The sequence below is a fragment of the Canis lupus genome, chromosome 15 (assembly GCF_003254725.2).
Source record: "Canis lupus dingo isolate Sandy chromosome 15, ASM325472v2, whole genome shotgun sequence".
NCBI classification, from domain to species: Eukaryota; Metazoa; Chordata; class Mammalia; order Carnivora; family Canidae; genus Canis; species Canis lupus.
In genome coordinates, this window is record NC_064257.1 from 23,679,215 (window position 1) to 23,706,567 (window position 27,353).

The window sequence follows — 27,353 nt, forward strand, 5'->3', positions numbered from 1 at the left end:
GTCTCCAGGATCGCGCCCTGGGCCAAAGGCAGGCGCTAAACCGCTGCGCCACCCAGGGATCCCCCCGAAGAGGTTCTTGTTATATGATAATATTATTAACACATGTTAATACAATATATTATTATGTTGTTAATATATTAATATAGTATTCATCACATATAGGTATATACTACATGTTGGAATCCATTATGAGAAATAATCACTATGATTAGAGCTTTGTTTAGCAGGTTTAACCTTGGAGAATTATATAGCAGAGAGGTATCGGAAACAAAAATAAACGAAAACCTACTGTAATATTCCAAGTGAGAATTAATGAAGACCTGAACTATAGTGGCTTTAATGTATGCACACACAAAAAAGAGAGTAAATGGATGGGGGGCGGGTGATTACAGACACGGTTAAATGTAAATATTAGAACTGCCTAAATACAGAGAGTTAACACAAATTCAGAGATAAGAACATTTTGTAGTAGGAGAGAATGGCACATTAGGAGAAATGACCTTTTTGGGCTCGCCTGTAAAATAATAGTAGTATCAAACTACCGGGATCATTCTGCTGATATATATATGTATTTAGCACAGTGCCTTGGAATTTAAAGCACTCAGTAAATATTATCCTATTGTTAATGTTAACTCATCAACAGAATCATCTAGTAATGGAAAATGTCATCTAACTCTAAAATATCTTTATAATTTTGTTTATGATATAATGAAGAGTTATTAAAAACACAAATACAACAGAAATATACAGTACATATACTTACAAACAGCAGAGACAACCAATAATGACAGTTTGGTATTTATATGCAAAATTTTTTCTAGTCCTACAATAATGTATTATTATTACTTGTATCTTTTAAATATTTTATTTATTTATTTATTCATGGGAGACACAGAGAGAGAGGCAGAGACAAAGGCAGAGGGAGAAGCCGACTCCATGCAGGGAGCCGGATCTGGGACTTGATCCTTGGACTCTGGGATCACGCAGTGAGCTGAAGGTGGAGGCTCAACCGCTGAGCCACCCAGGCATCCCTTATTACTTGTATTTGTACAACACTGGGATCACCCTATGGAATTGTTTTCTTTTTGTAAAAGAATGTTTTGGAGCTCTTTCCAAATTAGAACATAGAGCTGCCTCATATTCTTTCGAATAAGGTTACTTCTTTCATTGTGTTAATGGGTCATAGGGAATCCATGGGGCTACCTGGAAAAACTAGGTGGAGTTCAGGCCCACCAGTGCATATGGTGCCTTTGTGTAAATGAGAAAACTTGCTCCCTGTAGGCGATGACAGACACACAAGTGCATATCTTGATTAGTGAACCCTAAGCAAGATTTCATTCTCTCCGCTTTGCCCTGTGCTAGATACCCGTGGCAGAGAACAATCTCTACAACCATTAGCAAAGCTGTGGGGAAATGCCAAACCAACGTTTAAAATCTTTTGTGAAGTTCAGAAGAAAGCATGAACTTTGAGTTATAGATTTTGCCATTTTTTTTTCTCCCACAGAAGTCATGGTTGTAGCCTTGGGTGTATGAGAAATAGATGAAGCCTCCTCAGAAGACTTTATATAAAGGAAAGGTATTAAAGGTTGATAACTCCAAAACGTGTGAGAATGGGACAAGATGAGACAGAGAGAGACAGAAATAGGGAGAAATACACAAACAAACACAGAAAGAGAATAATGATATATAGACGATAAAATAAAGTCTATTAACGTAATACAATGATAGAATAAACTATCTTCTCAGACTCTACACATGCATATATATGTATGAATATATTGGCATCACTTGCAGTCTAAACCTCTGCTCTCTGATTTCTTCATTTGGAATTTTGGAACTGAAATAATTCAGGAATATGTTTGGATAAATTCTACCACTACCAGAAATTCGTGGATCAAATAGATTCTGATAATATAGTATAGTCGCTTGTCAAGCTTGCTATTTGAACTCAGGGAATGTAGAGTTTGAATTATAAGGGACATTTGTAAGTACATTTTCATTTTAATTTAAAATTAAAATCTGAAGCATCAAATGAAATTTTCCCCAAACCCTGCTCATTCAGCCATCTGCAGAATTTTGTTCTAGTACCTGATTGTGTTTGTCTATTACATATTTTTGTTTGATTATGAAGAATGTGTTCTTAATTAGTTCTTTTTTTCTATTAAAAAGGCCCTTTATTTTCTAAAACATTTGCTTCAATTACTCCCTCTAATATTCAAATTTTATCTAGTTCCCCTTTCTAAATTTGACAAGAGTTTAAATTTTTCTAAACGTTTTTGTCAGATTTTTAAATATATTTTATCAACAATACACAATGCCTTGTTTATAGATTTTTTTGTACCAATTGTTATCTAAGAATTCAAATTGCAAGTGTCTTCTGATTTCTCTCTTTTTTTTTTTTTTTGATTTTTATCATGAAATGTGAGTTTCATTATGAACTAAGAGTTGGCCTTTCTCCATGCACTGTCTCTCAAGATCATTAATTATTTATAAACAATCTATTGTTAGGAAACTAAGGGAACTTCCCTACCCCCTTCCTCAACCTTGGATATGTGACTTCCTAAATAGGGATTCTGGTTAAGCCACCTGGAATTTGATAAAAATCAAAAACAAAAAGAAAAAAATATTAGAGTTAATAATGAGCACACAATTAGTTTCTTCTTATGCAAATGATGTAAAACAAAACAAAAAGCATTCAAAGGGCTGCAGTAATTGTAGAATAATGTTCATGACTTAAAATATATTTAATCTACCACAAGCAATCAAGTGGACAGTGCTGCCTACAATAGACTACAATAAAATTTGAGGCTAAAATATTTAAGATGATTGTCAAAAGTCGTTCCTCCACTTTAGTTCTCTCAACCATTGTTCTTCCATATCTAATTGACTATTCCGTTGCCATTAATGAAGCAAATTCTCAGAGCCTTACTTGAACTTGAAGTATCTTTTTATTTCAGGGTACATAATTTTGCCAAGGGGTCTCACCACACCTTTGTCTATGATAAATAGAAGCTTTATCACTGCATGGTAAGCAAGGCTTCTACAGTAGTAGTTGCCAAAGTTTCTTTACTCTTATCAATAAAATATTTTGAGGGATGTACCCAAAATAAGTGTACTTTTAAACATACATGAGAATCAAAATTAACAATGATAAAACAAAAATTAATTAAGCATTTAGTATTTTCCTTTTGGACATTCCAGGAATGTATATACTTACTTTATTGGTAAAATCTATTCTTTTTTTAAAAAAAAGACTGAGTCCTTCCTGTCATTATCTATTATTTGAGAAGTTTTCTTCTACTATAATGATTAAGATGTATAAATATTTTATTTCCTTTTGGTTTATTTATTTTATCTATCTATCTATCTATCTATCTATCTATCTATCTATCTATCATCTATCTATCTATAGTCATCAAGTTTGCTAAGATGATCTGGTCACCAAAAATCTTTGTCTATTTATTTTTAAACTGTTGTGCCACCATTTATGCTTTTAACACTGCTAGCATTTAGCTCACATGGAATTCATTTTTCTTGTATTTAAAAGACCACTTTTTCTAAGGTTTAAATTGTTAAACCTAGAACAAAGGGAAACTTTAAACTTGTTTAATTGGTCTAGCTTATTTTAAATAACAAGGTAATTTATACTAGACAAGATTTTTATCATGGTTTAAAAATGTGTATTTGTGTGTAAAATGTAAATTCAAATATTATTTTAATAAGAATGCCTTGATAGTATTTACAATTAATAGCATTAGCTTCTCACATATTTAATTATCTAAAACTAAGATTTTGTAGGATTATTTTAGTATGTCTACTACTAGCAATAGCAATATTTATATCACTGAAATAAATTTCTGGAGAAAAGGGTAGCCTTATAAGTAAATGGGAGAGAAAGAGAGAGAGAGAGAGAGAGAGAGGGAGAGATCGGGCTATTTTGGTGGCCTACACAAATTATTTTTCATGTATTTTATATCTTTTTAATGTATTATTTTATCTATCTATGTATCTCTATATATCTGATCTAATGGCCCTAGTTCATTTGTGTACTAATAACCAAAAGGTAAATTTTTCTAAAGAAAAAAAATAACTCTTTAAATCTGGTAATAAAGATGGTTATTATACTTTAGTCAGGAATGAGAGCAAGAGAAGTAGATTAATGATGCCACTAAACATGGGCATGATGCTTTTAGAAGATAAGAATAATAACCTTAAGGGAAGTATATTTATATCTCCAAGGAGTTAACTTCATTTGTGACATTTTCTAAGTTTACCAGATATTTGACATGTTTTCCAATTTTGAAGCTGTGTTGTACTTTTTGAAAGGACAAGTATTCTGACTGCAATCTTTCTAAGCCCCTTTGTTGCTAGTTCTTGGTAATTTTCTTTTCATCTCTTAGTGACAGATCTGAATCACCAGAAATCAGAAATATGACTCTGGCAACTAGTTTCAACAGAGCTTGTTCAGTGGCATATACAGAATGTCATTTATTTTTTGTGACAGTTTTAATAAAAGTGATGTGAAACACAAGGGCTATAATGTTAGTGATATTGCACCTCAAAAGAGGAGAAAGTTTGGTATGTTACCTCCTGATTAGCAGCAGCTAGTTCTTCTTCCAGTGCAGAGACTCTTTCTAAAGAAACCCTCAGTCGCTCCCTTACCTAGAAGAAAAACCAAAATATGTGCAGTAATGTACATCCCATACATGTTAAACTGTGCTGAATCCATCAACATCATTATCAGAGACAGTCACATTTGGCAAATTATTAAAGTCTTTAGAGCCCGAAGTGCTCATTAATACTATGAATACATTGTCACCTTATAGCATCACTATATCAAGGGATTTCCTTATAAGCAAGTCATTTTAGTGTTCCAAAGGCAGGATTTCCAATGGGGTTGGAGATAGACCTGCTTGTTCTTAATTCTCACTCATAGTAAGTGGAGGCAAGTTCAAAAGCAGATTATGAATTCATCTGTAAAATAGACTTACTGATGAGACATAGGCAAAAAAAGTTCTACTTTTGAAAAAATAATACATGAGCTTCATTTGGCATGAATAACTTCGTAAAGGATTCTCAGAACCCGAAAAATGTTGTCCATTGCTCATACATTTTGTATTAGTAAGAGGTCTATATTGTTACTGAGGGATTGGAAAGTGTTGCTTACTCTGGAATTCCTAACTAGCTTACTCATACCAAAGGTTAAGCCAATATATTTGTAAAACCAAAAACTCTGCACATTGTTTGAAGGTAATTATGATCTGAAAATAATTGTGATTTGCAAATGTTTCATACATAAATGAAATTCAAAGTAGTTTTTTAATTCTTGCTTTCTTAGAACTTCTAAAATTAAAAAAAAGAAGTTCTAAAATTGATTTAGTTATTATATGTTCAAATCTTTAGATATGTTGCATATTACACATATTTAAAAAGACATATTTTTTTATCATGTAAGAAATTTAAGAAATTCAGAAGAAATTTGACTGAATTAAAATGAATGTCTACTGCAGCTTAATTCTCCTTAGAAAAGAATCAACAAAATTCATAGCTTCAAACTGAGATGCAATCCCTGGTGATTTTTTGATTATAAGTTAATAATGATTTTTTTTCACATGGGAATGTTACATTATTTGTACAGTTAACATGTATTTTAATACAATATTGTATTTTTATAAATTCTAATTGTATTAATTCATTGATAGTATAGTTTAATGAATCACAGTTTCCTTTTAAAAAATATGATTTAACTGAAAATATAATATATAGGTTAAGTAATATAGTTTAATTAATTATTACTAAATAATATAGGTTAAATATATAAAATGTATTTAAAAAACTTACATAACAATTTTAATGTTGAATTATAACATTATTTTCCAATTAGTAAACAGACAATAAAGCCAAAAATACATATTATTAATTAATTAAAAATTAATATCATATTAATCTAGAATTTAATTAGAAAATTTATTAAAAATCTCAATCATATTCTTTTGCTGTACAATGAAAACTGATACATATTCAGGTGGCTGGGTGTACTTAATTGCTGAAATATATCTTGAAGAAGAAAGAATAACTGTCCAAGAGGAGTTTAATATTAATTATACTTAGTTATGCCTAAATTCTCTGGAAATTAGTAACATATTAATTGATATTTGATATCAAAGATAATTACACAGGATCTTTTCTGATATTTAGGCATGCTAGATGGACTGCCAGGTACCAGTGCTGTTAGACAAATAATTGTTCATTAAAATGCATGAAACTAATGCTCATTAATAACTGAACAAGAGCTACTTGAAAGGAAATCTTTGATGATTTGACCTGGGGAATACTTTTTTAGGAGCAGCTGGAATAGATGCAAAAGCAGTAAATATCCTGAAGGCTGAAAATAAGGATTGCTGATATGTGGAATGCAGGTATCAATAAAAAATCTTAGTAGATATGCTTGATATTTAACAGGGATGTTGTAAAGTTTTATGCCCACTTCCTAAAATACCAACTAAAAAATATGGGTGTTTTGAGTGAGAAAGGTCTAAGAATCCTAGTGGATGAGAAGAGCACTATGAACCACTCTAACTTAACGATCTCACCGTATGCGACATTGATCAGATCACATTTAGGTTGCTGTGAAGAGGTAAAGGTGTCCTATTTTAAGATATACTGATACATTGGAATGTTTCTAAAAGAGTCATTCAAATCATATAAAAAATGGTTGAAACCAGGCTATTTGTAGGTTAAAATATCTTTCTGACTCTGCTATACTGATAATCATAGAAATTGTTCTAAACTGGTTCCTATTTACCACAAGTTAAGTATTTTTATTCTCATGATATTGAGCCTCCGATGAGTAAAAATCATTAAGCTCATAAAGCAATTTGAAAATAGAATCACTCTTCAATAAATTTAGAGTGGTATCTACAGCCTGAGATTATATTACCCACAAAGTGATGAACCTAAAGCTGTCTTTACAAGAAAATAATTTCTGAATATATTTTGAACTAACTATAAATGTAAAAACTGGTGCTGTAATTATCAATACCACATGATACCAGTGCTTTATTTATATGAGGATAAATTTTAATTAGTATAAATAATAATTATTATTTAGTGGTCTTGTGGAGCTATCTAGATATGATTGATATGCCATGACAAATTATAATTTTAATTTTTTCCTAAATATAAGAACACAATTGATAGCTTTAGCTCTCTACCTTTTCTGATTTTTTTACTATTTAACCACGTTCAATTAATCTATTGTCTGTGCAGTCTTTAAGTTAATATATATCGCTATTTACAGAGCTATAGTATAAGCTCCAAAATATTTATGTACACCTGGAATTTTTTATTTCTAATTTCATCTGTTACATCAGTTTTCTTCATAATGTATATTTCTTCAAAATAATTCAAGAATCTTTTCCCCTAAAGCTGTTCCAAGGCTACTTACATTTTATCCCTGAGGATTTAAAACAAAATAAGTCCCTAAAAATAACAAATGCATCTCAGGATAAAGAGGAACTCTGGTGGAAGAAGCATACATTCCAAATTAAAAGTAAGGTGGTTTCATTTTGGAATGATCATTCCCATAATAGAAAACATTGTAAAGAAATCTCCTTAGACCAGAAGTTCAAATCGTTTTGGCAGTGTGATAGCCAATCATACAAATATATAATATATGTGGAGTGCATATATATTTACTGGGCTGTTTTCTTTCTTTCTTTTTTTTTTTTTTTTTTTTTTTTTTGCTTATATTCCCCAGGCATATCCATATGTCTTTTAAAGAAAAAAAAATAGTCAATGAAATCTGAATGATTGCAAAACACATGTATATCTCTCATTTCCTCCAGCCCATGAAATTGATAAACCTATTGGAGAGTGATATCAAAATTGCTGTTGGTCTTAGCTAATTGTGGAAATTTGATCCTCCATTTCAGTGGATATATGAATAAGGACATTAATAATGAAGATTGCTAGTCATTGTGATTGTCCACATCTATGCTCAATTTTTTACACTTTATTACTTCTTCATGTGTAACTTTACCCTCTGTGGTAAAGTTGGTAGTGTCTTGTCCTCAAGACATGGTTAATTGCATCTTATTCTAATCATCTCTATATATTATAACATGATATCCATAGTAGTTAAATTCGAATGTTGTGATTTGTCCCCCACCTTCCCTATCCTCTTGAGTGGCTGTGAGCTCTTCTTAGGGAAACTGTCTATGAAGGCACAGATTAATCCCTCACTAACTAAATAAAATGTTATTTAAAACAAAAATGTGGATCAAAACTGATTCCAATAACTATCCTTAGTTTGAAAGCTTTATCAAATGCTGAAATTTACTCACATTAATAGTACTATTCATTAACATTTAATGAGCACTTGACATATGCTAAGTACTGGCTAGGAGTTTTGATGTCAGATTTCACTTAATCCTCATGACAATTCTCTGAGGTATGTACTATTACTCTATTCATTCAAAAGAAGAGGAAACAGATGCATAGAGAAGTTAAGTCACTTGTCCATATCTGTCCAACTACAGAATCCAAGCTCATAATACTTTTTCTTTAGATTGTCTGCACTACTTAGCTGATAAACAGTTCAGTTGCCCTGAACTCACCAATGTCCATGGCACTTCTAGTGAGCTAGTAAATACGATTATACCCTAGAGTCAAGAGTGTAAAATGCTTCATTTAGTTATGCTAAACTCACTCAATGTCTACAGTAAATTATTTCTAGATTCTCAGTTAAACAACAACTATTTTCTTCTTAAATGTACTCACATTCATCAGGTTATTTGTCTTGAATGTTGTTTATTGACTTACAACCATTCTTTCATAAAAGCATCACTCAAGTGATGTGGGAATGTTTATAGGGAAATCTAAAATCATACATCCTCAAGTATTTTCATTCAAGCCATTTAAAACTATTACCTTTTTTCTGGAAAAGCCATGCTCTTTTACATATTGATCTTGGTGCTCAGAGTTATCTTTACGAGTATGCTTTAAAATCTCTTACACATTCTTTAATATTCAGACCAAATGTCATTCCCTCTGTGAAGACATTCTTGAATTTTTTCATCACTCTCTCAAGCGGACTTAGTCACAACCTTTTCTGCTATTCCATATTGCATTGTACATATTGTTTCTTAATACTACCTGTTATTAACATATGAATCTCTAGCACTAACTTTGAACTCCTTGGTTGTAAGGAGAATATCATCTATTTTTGTGTGGCCAAATAACTGTTCTACAGATAATAGATATTCCATAAATATAAAGTCTTCCAAATTCTTAGCAATGTACTTTTGTAATAAGAAAGGGAATATGAAGCTAAGTGTTAAATATATTGATTTGATGTTATATTTATCAAGGATCTTTATATGATATCAATTTCTGTTTTATTCAATATTATTCATAAACTACTTGCCTCTTCCAGCTAAAATGGAAAAATAAGCTACAATTTCTACTCAATAATCTGGAATATAGAATTATAGTTATCCTTTTGCACATACTTCCCATAATCCCCTGCTTTAAGAACATCTGAAAGACCAATGATAAAAGTATATATGTACATAAATATTAACTAGAGTGCAAGTGTCTGCATGCTCAAAACCTAGATATAACTGAGTACTAAGCCCTCATTTGGAGTTTAATACTCAGAACTTGTCAGGTATTTCTAATAAAGTGCCCCAATTCCCGCTCTACAAAATCTTAAAGCTTTATTAATTTTTAAAAGTTAATTCTTTAACATTTCACAAAATTAAAATCATGTCATAAGCCTTACTAATCTCGAGAGGATTTATCATCATATTGGCTTATTTATGTCAGTAGAAGTTATTTGAGTTACAGCTAAGAGAAGCTTACCGCTACTTTTAAAAAGACCTACGGCAGGTTTTCCACTAATACCTTACGCTGTTCTATGTGGAGACTCTTCAAAATGTATATTCACAGCTAAGATATTAGAGATCTAAAAAAAATGTATGCTTCTAATATAAATCTCCAAAGGTTAGAGTACATCCAATGTATACCTAAGATACGTTAAATTGTCAGTTAGTGGTCCTGTGTTGGCACCTAGACATGCATTTCACAGAGGGGGTGGGAGTACAGAAAGAGAGAGGAAGAGAGCAGGAGACTGAATGACAACATTAAATTTCAAATGGCCATCTGGACTGGGACCATAAAGCACCATAATAAAAGCATAACTTGATAAGCCATAGATTCAGTGGCAATAAAAAAACATGGTTATGACTATTACCAACATACACACAATAATCCAGTTGCATTTAAAAAATGATATTCTTAGAATTCGAATGTGTTTCTCTGTACTGATTTACGTCAGGAATCAGCTGAGTCATTGGATGAAGACAAGGAGCTTGATGCTGATGACAAAAGCACAGTGAAGTCTGAAACCCTTTGTCAATACTAGAACTTTTTTAAATCAGTAGATAAAGTTTATTTTATTTTATTTTATTTTATTTTTACGTTTCAGCTTGACTGAGGTATAATTGACACATAAGATTGGAAAATCCTTTATCAATACTATACCTTTTCATCCAAGGCCTTGTGGTGTTCAAACAAAGATTTCAGTGCCTTGAGAACCTCAACTTCACTGGATACCCCTGAGGGGGACTGGGCTTGCCGTTTTACCACTGTCATTCTGAGTGACCTTTCATGTCGTGACACGAGGCATTCCAAGTGCTCCAGTAACAGCTATTGGGTTTAAGAGAAAATGTAATTATACCAAATGTAATTACCTTATGAATACAAGTTACTAATACTCATGACTTCTACCTTAAAAGATTGCAGAATTGCAAAGTAGCTAATGATAACCTCAGATTTTTATCACAGGTAGCAGCAAAGAAGCACAGATCTGATTCTAAATCAGGGTTCATAAATTACATTAAAGTAAGTCACATTTCTATCATATAACAAATTACTCATTTAAGCAATGTAAATTATTCATTCTTTTAGAAAATTTAATAATTTCAGCATGAATTCAGTAAAATAGAACACAAAATAGGCACAAATAGAATAATTATTAAAGAACATTGCACAATGCATGATGATTTTGTTAAGAAAAAGGTATTAAAAGTCAAAACCATTTTAATTTACATTTGGTCATTTATAATTGTTGCATTAGGGATGTCTGGGTGGCTCAGCGGTTGAGCATCTGCCTTTGGCTCAGGGTGTGGTTCCAGAGTCCCGGGATCGAGTCCCACATCAGCCTCCCCTCCAGGAGCCTGCTTCTCCCTCTGCAGGAGGGAGATAGATATATCTCTGCCTTGGTCTCTGTGTCTCTCATAAATAAATAAATAAAGTCTTTTTAAAAACCTGTTACATTAAAGGAAATGAGTGTCATTATCATGTGGCTTTGAATGCGATTATAGTGATAATCACATTTGTGTAGTGATTATAGTGATAGTTGTAATCACATGCTCTAACGATTATAGTGAAAATCACTAATGATTTTATTCACAATTAATTCTTAGGTTACATAATAGAAAAATATATGCAGCCAACTGGAATGCAGCAACTGAGATTTGCAATAATCATTTGGGGAAGAGGTCAAAGGGCATGCTTTTTAAACTATCTACTCTTGAACCTACATTCACCCAGAGTAGCCTCTGAAGCCATAACAGAGATCAGGGCAAAGTCCAATGAACAGTTTTTCAGTCTGTTCCAACATTTCCTAAGGAAATTTTACTTTTAAATGTTTTACGAATTGAGGCTTCACATTTGTTTTGTTTAATAAGAGAGTTTTGCTGCTAAAAACAAAGATATATGAAAAAAAAACCCTGCTGGTTTAATGTCTCCGTTATTGAAATTTTGCCAGTAAACAACAATACATGACCAGGAAGTTTTGTAGGAGAGATTTTCAAAAGGATAGTGAAAAACATAGGCTTACAAATGGTGTCTATATAAAATAAAGCAGAAGTTACTCAAACAAAAAAGAAAAAAGCAGATATAAGGTACTGAGATGGAAAGAAGAAAAAAAAATTGCAGCATTTTTCCTAAAGCTTACATTTCCAAAACAGTGAACATTTTTGGTTTTCACAATGTCATTGTTAGAATCAGTGTCACAGGGGCGCCTGGGTGGCTTATAGTCCGTTAAGCATCTGCCTTCAGGTCAGGTCAAGATCTCAGTCCCCTGGTGGGCTCCCTGCTCAGTGGGGAGTCTGTTTTTCCCTCTCCCTCTGCCCCTGCCCTTGCGTGTGTGCTTCTCTCTCTCTCTCTCTCTCTCTCTCTCTCTCTCTCAAATGAATAAATAAAAGATTCAGTGTTACATATTAGTATCACCTTTCTTAGCCCTTAATAAATTAATCTCTCTCTATTCACCATCACCAATTACGGTTCAAAGTATTAGAAAACTGCCATGCGTTGGCACAAAAGGACACAAATATCTGAAATCCTACATGTATATAGATCAGTAGGTAGGGATCATATTTAAGGGTGAAAACGATACTAATAGTTCTTCAGTATGAAGATGACGCAGTATTTTCAGAGAACCTTCCTCTTATCAATTTCTGATTATATTCCTGGTGTTCTACTGTCTTGAATTCTACAGATACACACATGCATTAGTTAAATTCAAGCTGTTTCAGATAGGTACATAGGTAATGGGATTCTGTGTGAACTTAACCCTGAAATAAAGAGTTACGGGAGGTGAAAAGAGGAGAGACCTACTCTGCACAGAGCCAGTAAGCACATGTTTCATTGAGAGCGTGATAATTAAAATGAAACTTAAAGAATGAGAAAAAGCTGGCCAAATGAGGAGCCAGATGAAGGACTCTGGGCAGAGGGTACAGCAAAGGCAAAGGGTTGGCATATTGAGGAACCAGAAGCAGAGTCATATGCTTAGAGCAAAGTTTGTCAAAGAAAGACCAACATCAGACAAACAGGGTTAAGTTCATACAAAGCCTTATAATTTATGTGAAACAGACTGCTCCCAAGTAGACCTTTCGGAGTCCAGATATTCGAGTTATCCCTGCGAATGGTATGCTAAAGCTGGCTCATACAAACTTGTTAAGAGTGGATGGTTCATGTTCAGGATTTTTGTGAGTCACGGACTAAAACAGTTTTCTTTAAAGCTGAAGTTATATAAAAATATTTTAAAAAGATAATACTTAAAATGTACTGCTTCCTAATTATTTTTACTAAATTCCAAGTTTATAATAAAATTCCTAAATATCCTATGTTCCTTGGGCTGTTTACTTCTATTGTATTTGAACGGTAGAAGTAATATAAACTGCTTCCCAACCGTGCGTCGTTTCCCAGCTCTGCATTTAGTGACATCATGATGGGAGCTTGAAATCAGCTACAATGGGAGTATTTACACCATAGAAATTCCAAACACTAGATAGATTACTACTTTTGAAAAATTTTTTTTTGGTAAAAAAAAAAAAAAAATCACTGACCAGCACATCAGTGTCACTAGCCATCAAGTCGTCAGAGCTGGGAGCCCAAATGTTATGCCCTTTTTGAATCTCTGACCCACAGAATCTGTGAGTACAGCAAAATGTCATTTGTGACATTAAATTTGGGGGTGGTTTGCTAGGAAGCAGTAGGTAATCAGAAGACCTTTTTAAAAAGCATCTGCAACCATTTAGCCTGTCAACAGTACTGAGGGAAAGAGAATACCGAATTTTCTTGGATGCTGCCTCTGAAGTGGGACTAACTCTTTGGGACCCACTGTTGCAGAGGTTTTTTGATAATCTCACAGACAGAAATGATTCACCTTTTTGATATCAACCTTTTTTTCTCTGGCCCCCACAATATTTGTTCAATGGGCACAAAAAAGTGACCAGGGCTTCAGGGATGGAAGTTATTTATTGATCTCGCAAAATGGGCTTCTCGCCATTAAGGCTGATGAATGGCCAAGCAACTAGCTGCAGTCATCAATCTTGAACTTCTTTCGTGATACACTATACCTAAAGACCAGTCAGTCACTGTGAGGCGAGTAGATTATATCAAATCCCTTCCATCAAGGGGGGGGGTGCTGTCGTTTCTTAATGTAGTAAATGCTTTTTTTATGGATATGATTTGCCTTCTCTAATGGCTCTGCTTCTACTAACAATACCATCTTATCAGATTTTTGCTTATAGTCTTATTATCATGTATAACACTACTCCTGACCAAGTAAATAAATAAATAAATAAACCCAAACAAAACAAAACAAAAACAAAAAAACCCACCCAAAAAACAAAAAACACATTTTACAGTGAAAAGAGTAATGCAATTCATGGATGTTCCCAGCCCTGCTTTCACCATGCTATCACATCAGTCAGAAGCAGGTGAGCCTATGGAATGGTTAAGTGATCCACAGAAGAGTCTATCTTAATTCTTGCTTGGAGATAACACATTGCTAGGTTGAAATGTTATCCTCCTGAAGTTAGCATACACTTAGAGTTAGTGATGAATGAACACATATTGGTCCAGATACAAAAGTCCAGGAATCAAGGGTCAGAATTGGAATTTATAATCGCCAGTCAGACTTTTTGACCACTTGGAGAAGAGAGGATCTTTATTTTTTGTTATATACATAATGTATATTCAATTATTCCCCCCCTTTACTATATTTTATATTGGGAGTTTGATTCTAATCAACATTTAAAGTAGTCCATGGCTTACAGAATACTAAGAGATGATTGAGATTTAATAAGAGTAAGAATATACATATGGAAGAACCCTGGTCATGTAACTGGATACATTCACCTTCTTTTTTGAGAAAAGGTGATTTTGTTTTTGTGTAAGAAGTATAGTTGTATTGTTGGGTAGATACATGTTAGTATTGCTGCTGTTTAGAATTTTAATATGAAAAGAGTGTATAGGGTTGCCTGGGTGGCTCAGTTGGTTAAGTGTCTGCCTTCAGCTCAGGTCATGACCCTGGAGTCTGGGGATTGAGGCCCATATCGGGGTCCCTGCTCAGTGGAGAGTCAGCCTCTCCCTCAGCCCCTCACCTTACTTGTGCTCTCTCTCTCCTAAATAAATAAATAAATAAATAAATAAATAAATAAATAAATAAAATCTTTTTTTTAAAGAAAAGAGTATAATAAAATTTAGGTTGCAGTGGAGACTTGGTATTTGTGGTTATCCAAAATCTTTTGAACATATGCTCCATCTTTGTAGCTCGGGCTCCAGCTCCAAGCTGCATACTGAATGTCATCTTCTCGATATTGGAAACAAACAAACAAAATTTCTCTGGTATGGTTAACCACTAGGTGGCAGACATGTGACTTAAGAGTCAGCCAACCAGAGCCACTCACACTAGACAGACTGTAAAGGGAGCCAAGTGAGGAAACGTGCAAGACATGGGATCCATTTCCTTGTCACAGGTAGTAGCAGAGACTGCACATTTCTGGAACTGTGAATGTAAGGAAAACTCACAAGGCTAAGAAATATGGTCCTATCCATTGTGACTGGAAGCTAGGTTTGGAGATTTCTTCTATTCCTTAATTAATGACTTCTTGATTAAAACAGTTAAGCTGTCCTGTTTTATGCAATTAGGATAGTATATATTAAATATGTATATAATATAAAACATATATGTAAAATAACAACCAAATAACGTGTTCTTATAATAATATAACGCCGACTTCTTAAGGGCTCAACAATTTAACTTATCCTGAATACGCCTCAGTACTTAGGAAAATATTCAATAGAATATATGCTTAATACTCACTTGTCAAATCGAAGTAAGATAAATGTAAGTTATCTAACCTAGAGAATGTGGCCAAATTACTCAGATCTAGCATCTATCTCTGGCTTCTAAGCTTATAAATTAAAATAAATGAAGAATAAAGAGGAACTCACGAAGATAACACTGACAATCTACTAATTTTACACCTTTGCCAGGAGCTGCACTTTTGTCTAATATTTACTAAGTCTTGCAGAAGGCACTCTCTTTGGTGTTTTCAAAGGATTGCAGGGACTACATAAATGGCCACTAATAATCCTATGTTAGAATTCATTTTAAGTGACCACAGCCTATATATATGTATGTGTACATATATATTCACATATATATAAATGTATCATATATGCATATGTACATATTGCATCATTAGAAATTTTTGAACTAAATTTTGAAAATTATACAACTTCTATTTAAATTTGAATTCAACATAACCCGTGTGCAATTATTTTCAACCACAAATGGCATTCAAGCAGACACATATTCTGGTCTGTACACGAATTCGGCTGCTGTAATATGGCCACACAACACAGCCATACTCTCAAATGCTGTTTACAATCCCCTATGGTCCTATGTAAATGTTTGAATCCCAGGATGCAATAACTGTTGGGAGGGCATGTGTCCTTAGGCCCCCTTCTCTTTATCATACCCTCTCAGAGCACTTTCAGATACACGTACACTTGCATCTAAACATACGTGCACATTTATCTTCACCTGCCTTCAGCTGCAAGGGTCTTTCTTTCTCAGTTGAACTGTGCTTTCCACTCACTGAGAAAATATGTTTGGAGGGATTTTATTAACTAGTGTAGACAGAGGTTTGTCAAGAATGGGAAACTTCCCTTTAGTAATGACAAGTGTTTGATTGTATTTAAAAGTCCATATAATTTCTTGGCTGAAAACATAAGTAAAGGCATGATAAAGAATGCTTCAAATTAAGTCTTTAGCTTAAATTAAGGACCATTAAGTCTTTTAGTTGATGACCTCTAAGGGGAAATTATAGCTTTATTATTTAAAATAGATATTAAGACTGGCTCTTGAAGTCTAACTTTTTTTTCTTTCCTTTAAAGATTTTATTTATATATTTAGAGAGGGACACAGTGTGAGCAGGGGGAATGTGTAGAGAGAGAGAGAGTGACAGAGAGTCTCAAGCAGACTCCACACTGACTGCAGAGCCTGATGCCGGGCTCACTGCAGGGCTCTTCGTAGATATCATGACTCTGAGATCATGACCTGAGCCAGAATCAAAGGTCGGATGCTTAACCAACTAAGCCACCCAGGGGCGCCTTATAACTTCTTCAAAGTCACACAATAGCTACTTTCTAAAATACTACCAATAATATAAAGCATTCTTTGAGATCTATAGCCACAAAAATAGTTAAAACAGTTCCAAAACAATAAAAATTCTCCACTCTTATATTAAGAAACAAGAACTAGTTTAATATTCTGGTTTCCTTTCTCCTCTTCATTAATTAATTTGGCCAAAACATGGTAAGGTTTAGCAGATGATTTGAGTATGCTGAAAAAATGGAAGGAATAAATTATTTTCTATACACAAATTTGCCTAAGTATTGTGAGAGAAGTTTTAGAAATAACAAATTTTGTTTAATCATTTTTGTCTACACTTTTATCAGTGTGAAAATATTAAACAATAAAGCTTTTTGAATATTTTTGAAATTTCTATTTCTGTACAATCATTAATAATAGGGCAGCCTGGGTAGCTCAGGGGTTTAGCGCCACCTTCAGCCCAAGGCCTGATCCTGAAGATCCAGGATTGAGTCCTGCATCGGGCTCCCTGCATGGAGCCTGTTTCTCCCTCTGCCTGTGTCTCTGCCTCTCTCTCTGTGTCTCTCATGAATAAATAAAATCTTTTAAAAATCATTAATAATATCATTATTATTTTATTATGATTTTATTTAGATGTCCTCAATTTAATTATTTGAGGCAGCTGAATTTAGTGATACTTTCATTTCTCTCATTCATTCATATTTTTGAGCTGGGGATCCCGTGTTACTATAGTAACACTATAGTGGCAAAATGATAAATGACCACAACTTTCAGCTCTGACATCAGAATAAATACCTCAAAATACTTTGCACACAATGATATAAAATCAATTACTGAACATTAGAATTGAACTACAAAATAATAAAGAAACTCTGCTCTTCCCTATACACAATCCTTTGTATCACTTACAGTTTGCAAGTGACTTTAAGCATATGATCTCTTAAATACATGGCCTGTGGTTAGGCTGAGGAGTAGATTCCCTAGGAATGTTACTTATAAGCTGCATGGCCTGAGACAAACTATTTATATGCTAGTTTTCCCATCAGTTAAATGGGGATAATGTGATTGCTGTAAGGATAAAGTGGGTTAAACATACAAAACATTAAGAGAAACATTTCACATGTAAATTAATGTTAGCTATTATCGTTTTATCATTATTAACTTATAGATAAACTGCATTCATTGAACTCTCTCTGAAACTTCTATTTTTTATTTGGAGAAGATATAATTCATTCAAATATTATTCAGTAGAGTCCTGTCTCATCTATTGTTTTTGATGATGCTCAAAATTATCACAAATACTTTAATCTCTTATGTTCTCTTTGTGGACTGTCTTGTATTTATCTCAACTCATGAGCATATGTTAACTCGTCAACATGGAAAGTCACAGGTATAAGAAACCTGGAAATTAAGACACTCACTTCTACTTTAAACTTCCTCACAATATAACACCAATCAAATTTTCTTTAGGTGTGAGAAGGAAATACTACCTTGTTGCTCTTTCTCTATGGCTAATAAGTAGGTGTTTATAGCAAGAAAAAAACCCAGAACATGGAGAAGGAGAAACTATTATATAAATCTATAAAAAGTATTATATTTAGCAAAGTTAAGAGGGCACTATGGGATAGGAGAGAACGTATGTCTGATTTTTAGCCCTAGATATTTTTTTTGTGTGATGGAGAGGGTGACAGGTGGTTATGAAATTTAGGAAGTTATTGTATAATTGAAAATTTGTACAAAGACGTTTTCATAAATCTATTTCCCTATTTTTCCCTAATCAACAACAAAAATCCTCCACAGAACTACTTTAAGAAGGGTGGAAAAATGTTTTCCGCTCTTATTCATGTTTTCAAAGTACCTATTATTCATGTTTTTTATTATTATTTTTTAAAATTTTATTTATTTATTCATGAGAGACACACACACACAGAGAAAGAGAGAGAGAGAGAGAGGCACAGACAAAGGCAGAGGGAGAAGCAGGCTCCATTCCAGGCAGGGAACCCGACACGGGACTCGATCCTGGGTCTCCAGGACCACACCCTGGACCAAAGGTGGCGCCAAACTGCTGAGCCACTTGGGCTGCCCTATTATTCATGTTTAAAGTCATGTTTAAAATCAATGGCTTCACTTTCCATTACCCTAATGGAACTTAGTATCTGTATCTTTCTCACTTTGACCCTGAAGAGGTATTGCAAGTACAGCTTGCCTCACTGCTTCTAACCCCCCAAGGATTGTCTGCAGGTGCAACAGCCACAGGTACTTCTGGGCCCTATGGAGTGTAATATGATGAAGATTGTTGGATGCTGCTGCCAAATCTCCTAGTTCTCTGAAATTAGTCATGGTCAGGAAGGAATGATGCACTCCATACTGCAATGGTTTACTTTTAGGGTAAAGTCTTCCCTGAACTGTTGTAAATCTTGGAGTTTTCCATGGATCTAACTTTTTTTTTTTAAGATTTATTTATTTGAGAGAGAACACATACAAATGAGGTGGGGAGGCCAGAGGGAGAGAGAGAACCTCAAGCAGACACTGAGTGAGGACCCTGATGTGGGGCTCAATCCCATGACCCTGAGATCATGAGCTCAGCCAAAATCAAGAGTTGGACACTTAAGTGATTGGGCTACCCGGGTACCCCTCCATGGATCTAATTTGAGTAATTGTGCTAATGGCCTCATGACTAAGAGCACACACAAGCTCTGGACTTAGACTGCCTTAGCTTTCAAATCCCTTTTCTCTTCTAATTATTTACTATGTAACTTCAAGCAAGTTATCTTCCTTTTTCTGAGCAGTTACCTCATCTGTAAAATGGGAATAATTATAACATGTTCCTCATAGGGCATTAGAAAGGAGTAAAGGGCTATAAAAAAATTTTAAAAAGTTGTATAAAAGAGAAATACACGGTTAGAGTTTCTGCTGCATTTTAAATATGAGAATTAGTTGAAAGTCTACCAAGAAGTTTACATTTCCTTCCATGTTCAGCTTCCTGATCCTACTTTTACATTTGGCTGTACTGTGCTACATCAGGGAATGTAGCCTAAAGCATTAAAATGGAAAATATAGTGAAATGGAGCAGAATAAATCTCATGGCAGAAATAAACTTTAAATTTGCATGAAAAATGTGTAAGTTAAAAACTCAAGGGTGGGAAAATATCAAAGTGAGAAAGAAATAGAAAAAAAAATTCATCTGACACCTGATAACATGATCTAAACTGTCCTTGTTATGTTCTATTTGAGGCAGTCCATATGACTGTCTCATCAAAGTCTCAATGAAAACCAATTCCTTGTGTGTATACTGTGTGAATTCTCTCTCTCTCTCTTTTTTTAAGGTTTTATTTATTTATTCATGAGAGACAGAGAGAGAGAGAGAGAGAGAGAGAGAGAGAGAGAGGCAGAGACACAGGCAGAGGGAGAAGCAGGCTCCATGCAGGGAGTCTGACATGGGACTCGATCCCGGGTCTCCAGGATCACCCCCTGGGCTGAAGGCAGGCACTAAACTGCTGAGCTACCCGGCTGCCCTGTATGAATTCTCTTTACCATAAAATAAGACTGATGAATAAAGAGATAAATTGATTTCAATCATAAAACCATTATGCATACAATGGTACTTTTCCTTAAAGGCATAAGCTCATTGTTTTTGGAGCTATTGTTTTTTTATTACTCTCCAAGATCAAGCATAAAATGAATACACTATTAATTATACCTCACTTTCTCACTTTTTAGCATTAATCTGCACAATACACTGAAATTACTTTTCATCCACTTCATGTTGAAATGGAAATATATTTCCACGTGAGAGTGGATATATAGTTTTCTCCTCCACATTCTTTTAGGAGAGAAACTATTCTCAGTTATAGGTGATCTGGTGATTTATACATTTTATGAAATTTAGGGACTTTTTCTTCTGAATGAGAAAATACAGGATCTTTGATCAAATTCTGGACTTGAATATCACAGGGCATGAGACTGAAAGAATATAGGGGTTTTCCAAGAGCAGAAGATAGTAAACCATCAAAATCATGAAATCAGAACATCAGAAATAGAAATCTCCTCAATCTTCTGAAATAAAAAAGCTGGCCTTGTTTAATTAGGAGAGTTCTGCTTCAGTGGTTTTATACGTTTGAAATAGGTGAGAACCAGTGCCAAACCCTCATATCACCCCATCACAGAAACTCATACCCTCTCGAGCCTCTCCTCCTCTGCCCACATCCAGCCTCTGAAATATGGGCATTCTATTCCAATACAACATTTTGAGAGTTTGAAACTAACAATTGAGATCCAGTCCTTCTTTCCAAGTCAAGGGAAGCAAAGGCCAGAAGGAATAAAAACATTTTCTAAGGCAAGCATAATGATTTAGAAGCTGAGACTGTAATTTAGGTCTCTGGACTTCCTGTTTTGAGTTTTATAGAATATTCTCCATGACTTTAAGTAACAGACCATGAGTTGGTGTACGCCTGAGGTCTTCCTCAAGTTTTTAAATGTTTGTGTTTTTATAAGTGTACAAGAGATAAGGCATTGAACTGTATATGGAATCGATTCCAAGCAGAGGCACTTTTATACTCACTCTAGTGTTGTTTCTTTCAGCTTTAAGTTCAGAAATTTCTTCTTCCTTTTCTAGAAGTTGCTCCCTACAGGCGTTTAATTCTTTTGTCAGTGCAGCAAATTCCTGAAAAAGGAATAAATATATTTTAAGATATATTTCAGTTATTTATTTATTTATTTATTTATTTATTTATTTATTTATTTTATGATAGTCACAGAGAGAGAGAGAGGTGCAGAGACACAGGCAGAGGGAGAAGCAGGCTCCATGCACCAGGAGCCTGAGGTGGGACTCGATCCCGGGTCTCCAGGATCGCGCCCTGGGCCAAAGGCAGGCGCCAAACCGCTGCACCACCCAGGGATACCTATTTCAGATATTTAAAATAAAATGTTTTCCACAGGAATAAAAAAAAGTAAAAATATAAACTTGAATGTAAAAAAAATGGGAATAATAACTTCAATGACTGGCTTACATATATATTTCTGTTATTAAATCAATTTGATTCCAATAGTCAGAAAATACTAAACCATGATGTTCAACATTCACATTTTATTATAATATGTTATTTAGGTAAGTGAATATAATATGTTTCAAAATGTATCAGATACATCACATTGAAATTAAGATTGACAATATACTAATAATACAGAATTATTGAAATGTGGCTAATTTTGTGAACAACAAAAATCTTATACTTTCATTCCTATTCAACAATGTTCAGACTGAGCATACTAAATCATCAAAAAAAAAAAAAAAACGCTCAAAACCAAACCAAACCACTACTAACAACAACCACAAAAAAATCCTACTAAATGTGCTATTTAGAGATTAAGAAGTTCATTTATATGTTAACAAGATGAGAGAAGAGAATCTTCCTCTTACATTTATTATTTATTACTAAATAATAAATATCTAAGAGTTAATAACATCATCCAGCAAATTTATGCCTTGCTCAGCCTTTCCCTCTGAAACATAAGTTCCATGTGAACTAGGACTTTATTTGACTTCACTGCTACAATCTCAATGTCTAAGACATCCATAGTATTTATTTTCAGTAAATGAAAATGGATCATGGTGCTATAAAAAATATTGATGGTTCTGGAGTAATCTTCTCTCTGTGTGACAAATGACAATTTGGAGGACTCTTCAATAGCTTCCTCAAAATAGGATCAGAAATTGTGTGATCTCGGTATTTTTACCATGAAGCAGAGTTTAGACACAGTAAAGATTACATAAAAGAAAATCAAGAAACTCACTTAATTATTTGGCTACTCCAATTTATAAGAAAATACCATTTTAAAATGATTTTGAAAAGTAGTAAAGAGGTCTTTGTTATCATTATGATTATCTTTAAATCATTTAAGTGATTTTCAGTAGTAAAACTGATGCTTGTCAAATATTTAAATATTTGGGAAAACAGCTCCATGCTGAGAAAGTACTGTCAGAAGATCAAAAATAAAAATGAAAATCAGTGAGACAGTTTTGGTTAACCTAACCTCTATAAAGGCAAATATAGTCAAAAGTAAATCAATATGATGATTATGCAAAGCTGGGAAAGGTTTAGGGTTTATATTTTTGTTTGCTTCAAACCACTTATTTTGCTGAGTTTCTTTCTCAGTGGCTTTAGCCCAAATGGGTACTTCAAAGACCTCAGAGTAGACTTAGTGCTTAGAATGAAGATGAAAGAGTTCATTGTTACATTTAGGCTGGCATTATACAGAAAAATGTTTTCTCTCCTGATTGCTGCCTGCTTAAATGTTGTTGATAGTCTCTGAGCATATTACTTAGCGGAGAATGGAAATAAGCAACAAGTAGAAAACAATAAACATTTTCATAAAAAGCAAAACTTTATAAAAACAGCAGAATTTTGCTGGAGAAAGGAAGAAAATGATGATGCTGTATTATATATTGTTAACATATAAGCATTTAAAAGTAATCCTATACTTATGAATATTATAGACAAAATCAAATCAAATCTATATTTGACATCAGAACAGTTTTTAAAAACTTATATTTAGGCCTATCTTTCTAGAGATTTAGCTTACTATCTACAGAAAGATAAAATATCCAAAGGAAATATTTCAGATAAAATATCAGAGGAAATATTTCAGAATTATAACATGAGGTATTTCCAGGTATTAAAATAATAGGTGAGCTTTGGTGCTTTTTTTTTCTTCCTCCTATGTATTTTTATCATCAAAACTCTCTACAATCAAGAAATATTCTTTAATGCTTAGAACACAGAGAATATAAGCGCACTGAAATAATCATAGATTCAAAACCAAGGACAGAAATTGGTCATGATGTTATGGGTGATAGATGACTTTGGATTTTTTATTTGTTATCATGGAACTGAATATGAGCAAGCTTTTTGGTGTCTCCATCTATTAAGATTAACTTTAAATTTATTAACTTCCTAGAAAATTTCAGGCACTACGCTGACATTTTTTATCTCCTCTTTCTCTCTAAATAACCCATGGGGGTGTCTCACTCCCATTTGATGGCTGAGGAAACTGAAATACTAAGACTCAAGTCCAAGTTCATGAAGTTCACAACCCATACACAGTGAGTTAGACTGTGAATATGGTTTTCCAGAACGCTTGTCCAGTAGTGTCTTTGCTTTCTACCATTTGATTGATCCTATCTATTCATCACATTTGTATGATTCAGATTTGGAGTGTACTCAGCAGTACTTTTTTTTCTTATCTGAAGCATTGGATAACCATTACTTACATTCACCTGTGTTATCCTTAATTAGTCCAAAGGAAGTATGGGGAACTAGGAGGCCGAAGGCAAAGTGTGTCTTCCACGCAGAGCAACAAGAATTAGACAAGCACATTCTGTGTATCTGGTACTGCCATAGAGGCAGATACCTCATACAGAGTTACTCATCAAATGTTTGTACACTTTCCTTTGATATTTCTCTTTCTGTATCTACTTCTCCATCCTTACTGTTAAAATGACCTGAGTTTTATATATCTTTTATGAGATGTTAATAACACCAAATATAATTAACACTGATTCAGCCCTTACAATATGGCAGGCATTCTGCCTGGCAATTTATTTATTTTTTTAAAAGATTTTATTTATTTATTCATGAGAGACAGAGAGAGAGAGAGACAGAGAGAGAGAGAGAGAGAGAAAGAGGCAGAGACACAGGCAGAGGGAGAAGCAGGCTCCATGCAGGGAGCCTGACATGGGACTCGATCCTGTGATGCTGGGATCATACCATCAACTGAAGGCAGATGCCCAACTGCTGAGCCACCCAGGTGTCCCACTGCCAGGCAATTTATATTTATTATCTCATTAATCATAATAAAACTCTATAACAAATACTAGAATAACACTAAATAAAACTATATACTCTTATCATATAATCTAGCAATTCCATTCCTTGGCATTTGCCCAAAGGAATGAAAAACTATGTCCGCACATAAACATGCACACGGACCTTTATAAGGGCTTTATTCATAATTGCCAAAACCTGAAAGAAACCAGATGACTTTCAATAGGTGAATGGATAAACTTTGGTACACCCAGACTATAGAATATTATTCAATGTTGAAAAGAAACGAGCCAGCAAGACAGGAAAAGACATGAAGGAAACCTAAATGCATACTACTAAGTGAAAGAAGCTATTCTGGAAGGTTCTATATGGCATGATTCCAGCCACATGACAAAGGCCAAACTATGGATTTCAGTGAGTAACAAGGGTTAGGTTGGGGGAGAGCAATGAATAGGTGGAGTGCAGGGGATTTTGAGGGCAGTGAAAATGCTCTGCATGGAAAAATGTTGGATAACGGTCATTACATATTTGTCTAAACCCACAGAATGTGTAACATCAAGAGTGGAATAATCACCAAGGGTAATGCGAGCTGCCAACTTTGGGTGGTAAAGTGGTGGCAGTGTAGGCTCCTCAACTGTAATGGATGCATCACTTTGATGGGGGGTGTTTATAATAGGGGAGGCTGTACATATGGGGAGGCGGAGGGCATATGGGCAATCTCTGTATCTTCTCCTCAATTTTGGTAGAAACCTAAAACTGCTCTAAGAATATAAAGTCTTAAAAAAAAATCGTACTGAGGCCTAGAGAAGGTAAGAGATTTGCCCAATGTTAGGTAGTCAGTCAGTGGTACAGGTGATAACAATTTGTTGTTTTTCCCTTCCGACCACAGACTTTCCTTTTCCAATTTGTTCCTCTTTCAGTCTGTAAAAATCGTATCTTTCTCAAGCTCACAAAACTTTTCAGAGCTTCTTACTTTCAAACATACCAAATATAACAGACTTTAACTTTCAAAATTCAAACTATCTAAAATATGGCCCTTTTATAATTAGTTCACTCTATTTCTCATCAAACAATGGCAATTACCCTTTTGAGGAGGAGCCACTTTGCTCTGCCCTGAGCTTGGCATTTTATGTGAATTACCTAATCTTTTCCCTATTTCTCAGATGAGGATGTTGAAGCTTATCAGGGATAATAACTTGCTCAAGGTCAGTCACATAGCTAAAAATAATCCACCCTGATTTCAAAACTCTGTAATTTCTACAACATTGCCTCCTTTTGTCTGAAAAAGCAAAATCATCAAATTTCTTAACAGTATCAATTGATACAATCTTATCATCCTTTCTATCCATCCATCCATACAACATTTATTGGGCGCCTACGACATTTCAGACCCACTGCTAGGTGTTGAAGACCTAAAGATAACATAGTTGCTACACTTGATCTCATAGATCTTTCAGAAATCACATTTGAGGCACATTAGGGATTTTCGTCACTCAAAACCCATCGCTAAAGTGACACATTTAACTTTTTAGTCTACCCACTTAGAGACATTGCTAATTTACAGGTGACTCTGACCCTGTAAAGCTTCCTTCTCAGAAGATGTCTTTTGCAACTACCACAGATTTTCCTTTCCTGTTTCAATTTCCATCTTTCCATTTCCTCATCTCTCTTCTATTTCTTTCATTCACATACTATCTCTTATTCCTTCCACATTCTCTCTGCCTAACTAAATTTACTTATTTATTTTTAAAAGTTTTACTTATTTATCTAGAGAGAAATAGAGTGAGCAGAGGGAGGGGCAGAGAGAGAAGGAGAGAGAGAGAATCTTAAGCAGATGATGTGCAGAGCCGGAGCCTGACAACGGGCTTGATCTCATGACCCCGAGATCATGATCTGAGCTGAGATCAAGAATCGGATATTTAACCGACTGAGACACCCCCTAATTTATATTTACATTACCAGTTTGCATTATTAATGTTCTACAGTACCTTGTCCAAAATCTATTCATGCATTTACTGAATTATTTTTAAAATAATTGAATTATGTTTTCATCTCCTCCAAGTAGCAGTATGATCCTTTAATGCAAGGTTGTTATCTTGTTTATTTTTATATCCTTAGGATTTAGCATAGTTCCTGACAAATTATACGCAATGAATCTTTGTTATAACAATAAATGAATAGTTCATTTTCCCTAAGCTTTTAAATTTTAATACCAAAACAATAATTGGGTAGTTATTTCTTTTTCTGAGTGAGATTTTTAGAATTTGCTCCACATACAGTATGTCTGATATCCTTTTTACTTTGTAGCAGTTATTTTTGTCTACATCTAAAATATTATCCTGTGCCATATTCTACATAGCAACGGCATTATTGTCTATTATGTTTTGTTGCATATATATAAAGTGGTACTATTGTTCCCAATGATTCATGTACTTAGATTTATCATTTGTTCATTGGTTATATTGTCTTATTCAGTGTCAAAAATATATATTTAATCTATGTTATTTCTCTAGTTTCCCAAACTATAGTCTATAGAACTGTATCTCTATAAGATT

General features: G+C 34.0%; 1 protein-coding gene across 1 annotated transcript in view; it reads right to left on the reverse strand.

Moving 5' to 3' along the window:
- The window catches only part of PPFIA2 (PTPRF interacting protein alpha 2), a 473,118-nt gene that overhangs the window by 168,575 nt on the left and 277,190 nt on the right, over nt 1–27,353 (reverse strand). Inside the window, 3 exon segments of the mRNA XM_025438989.3 lie at nt 4,588–4,662; nt 10,546–10,710; nt 21,537–21,638. Of these exon segments, the coding sequence (XP_025294774.3) occupies nt 4,588–4,662; nt 10,546–10,710; nt 21,537–21,638 (342 nt within the window).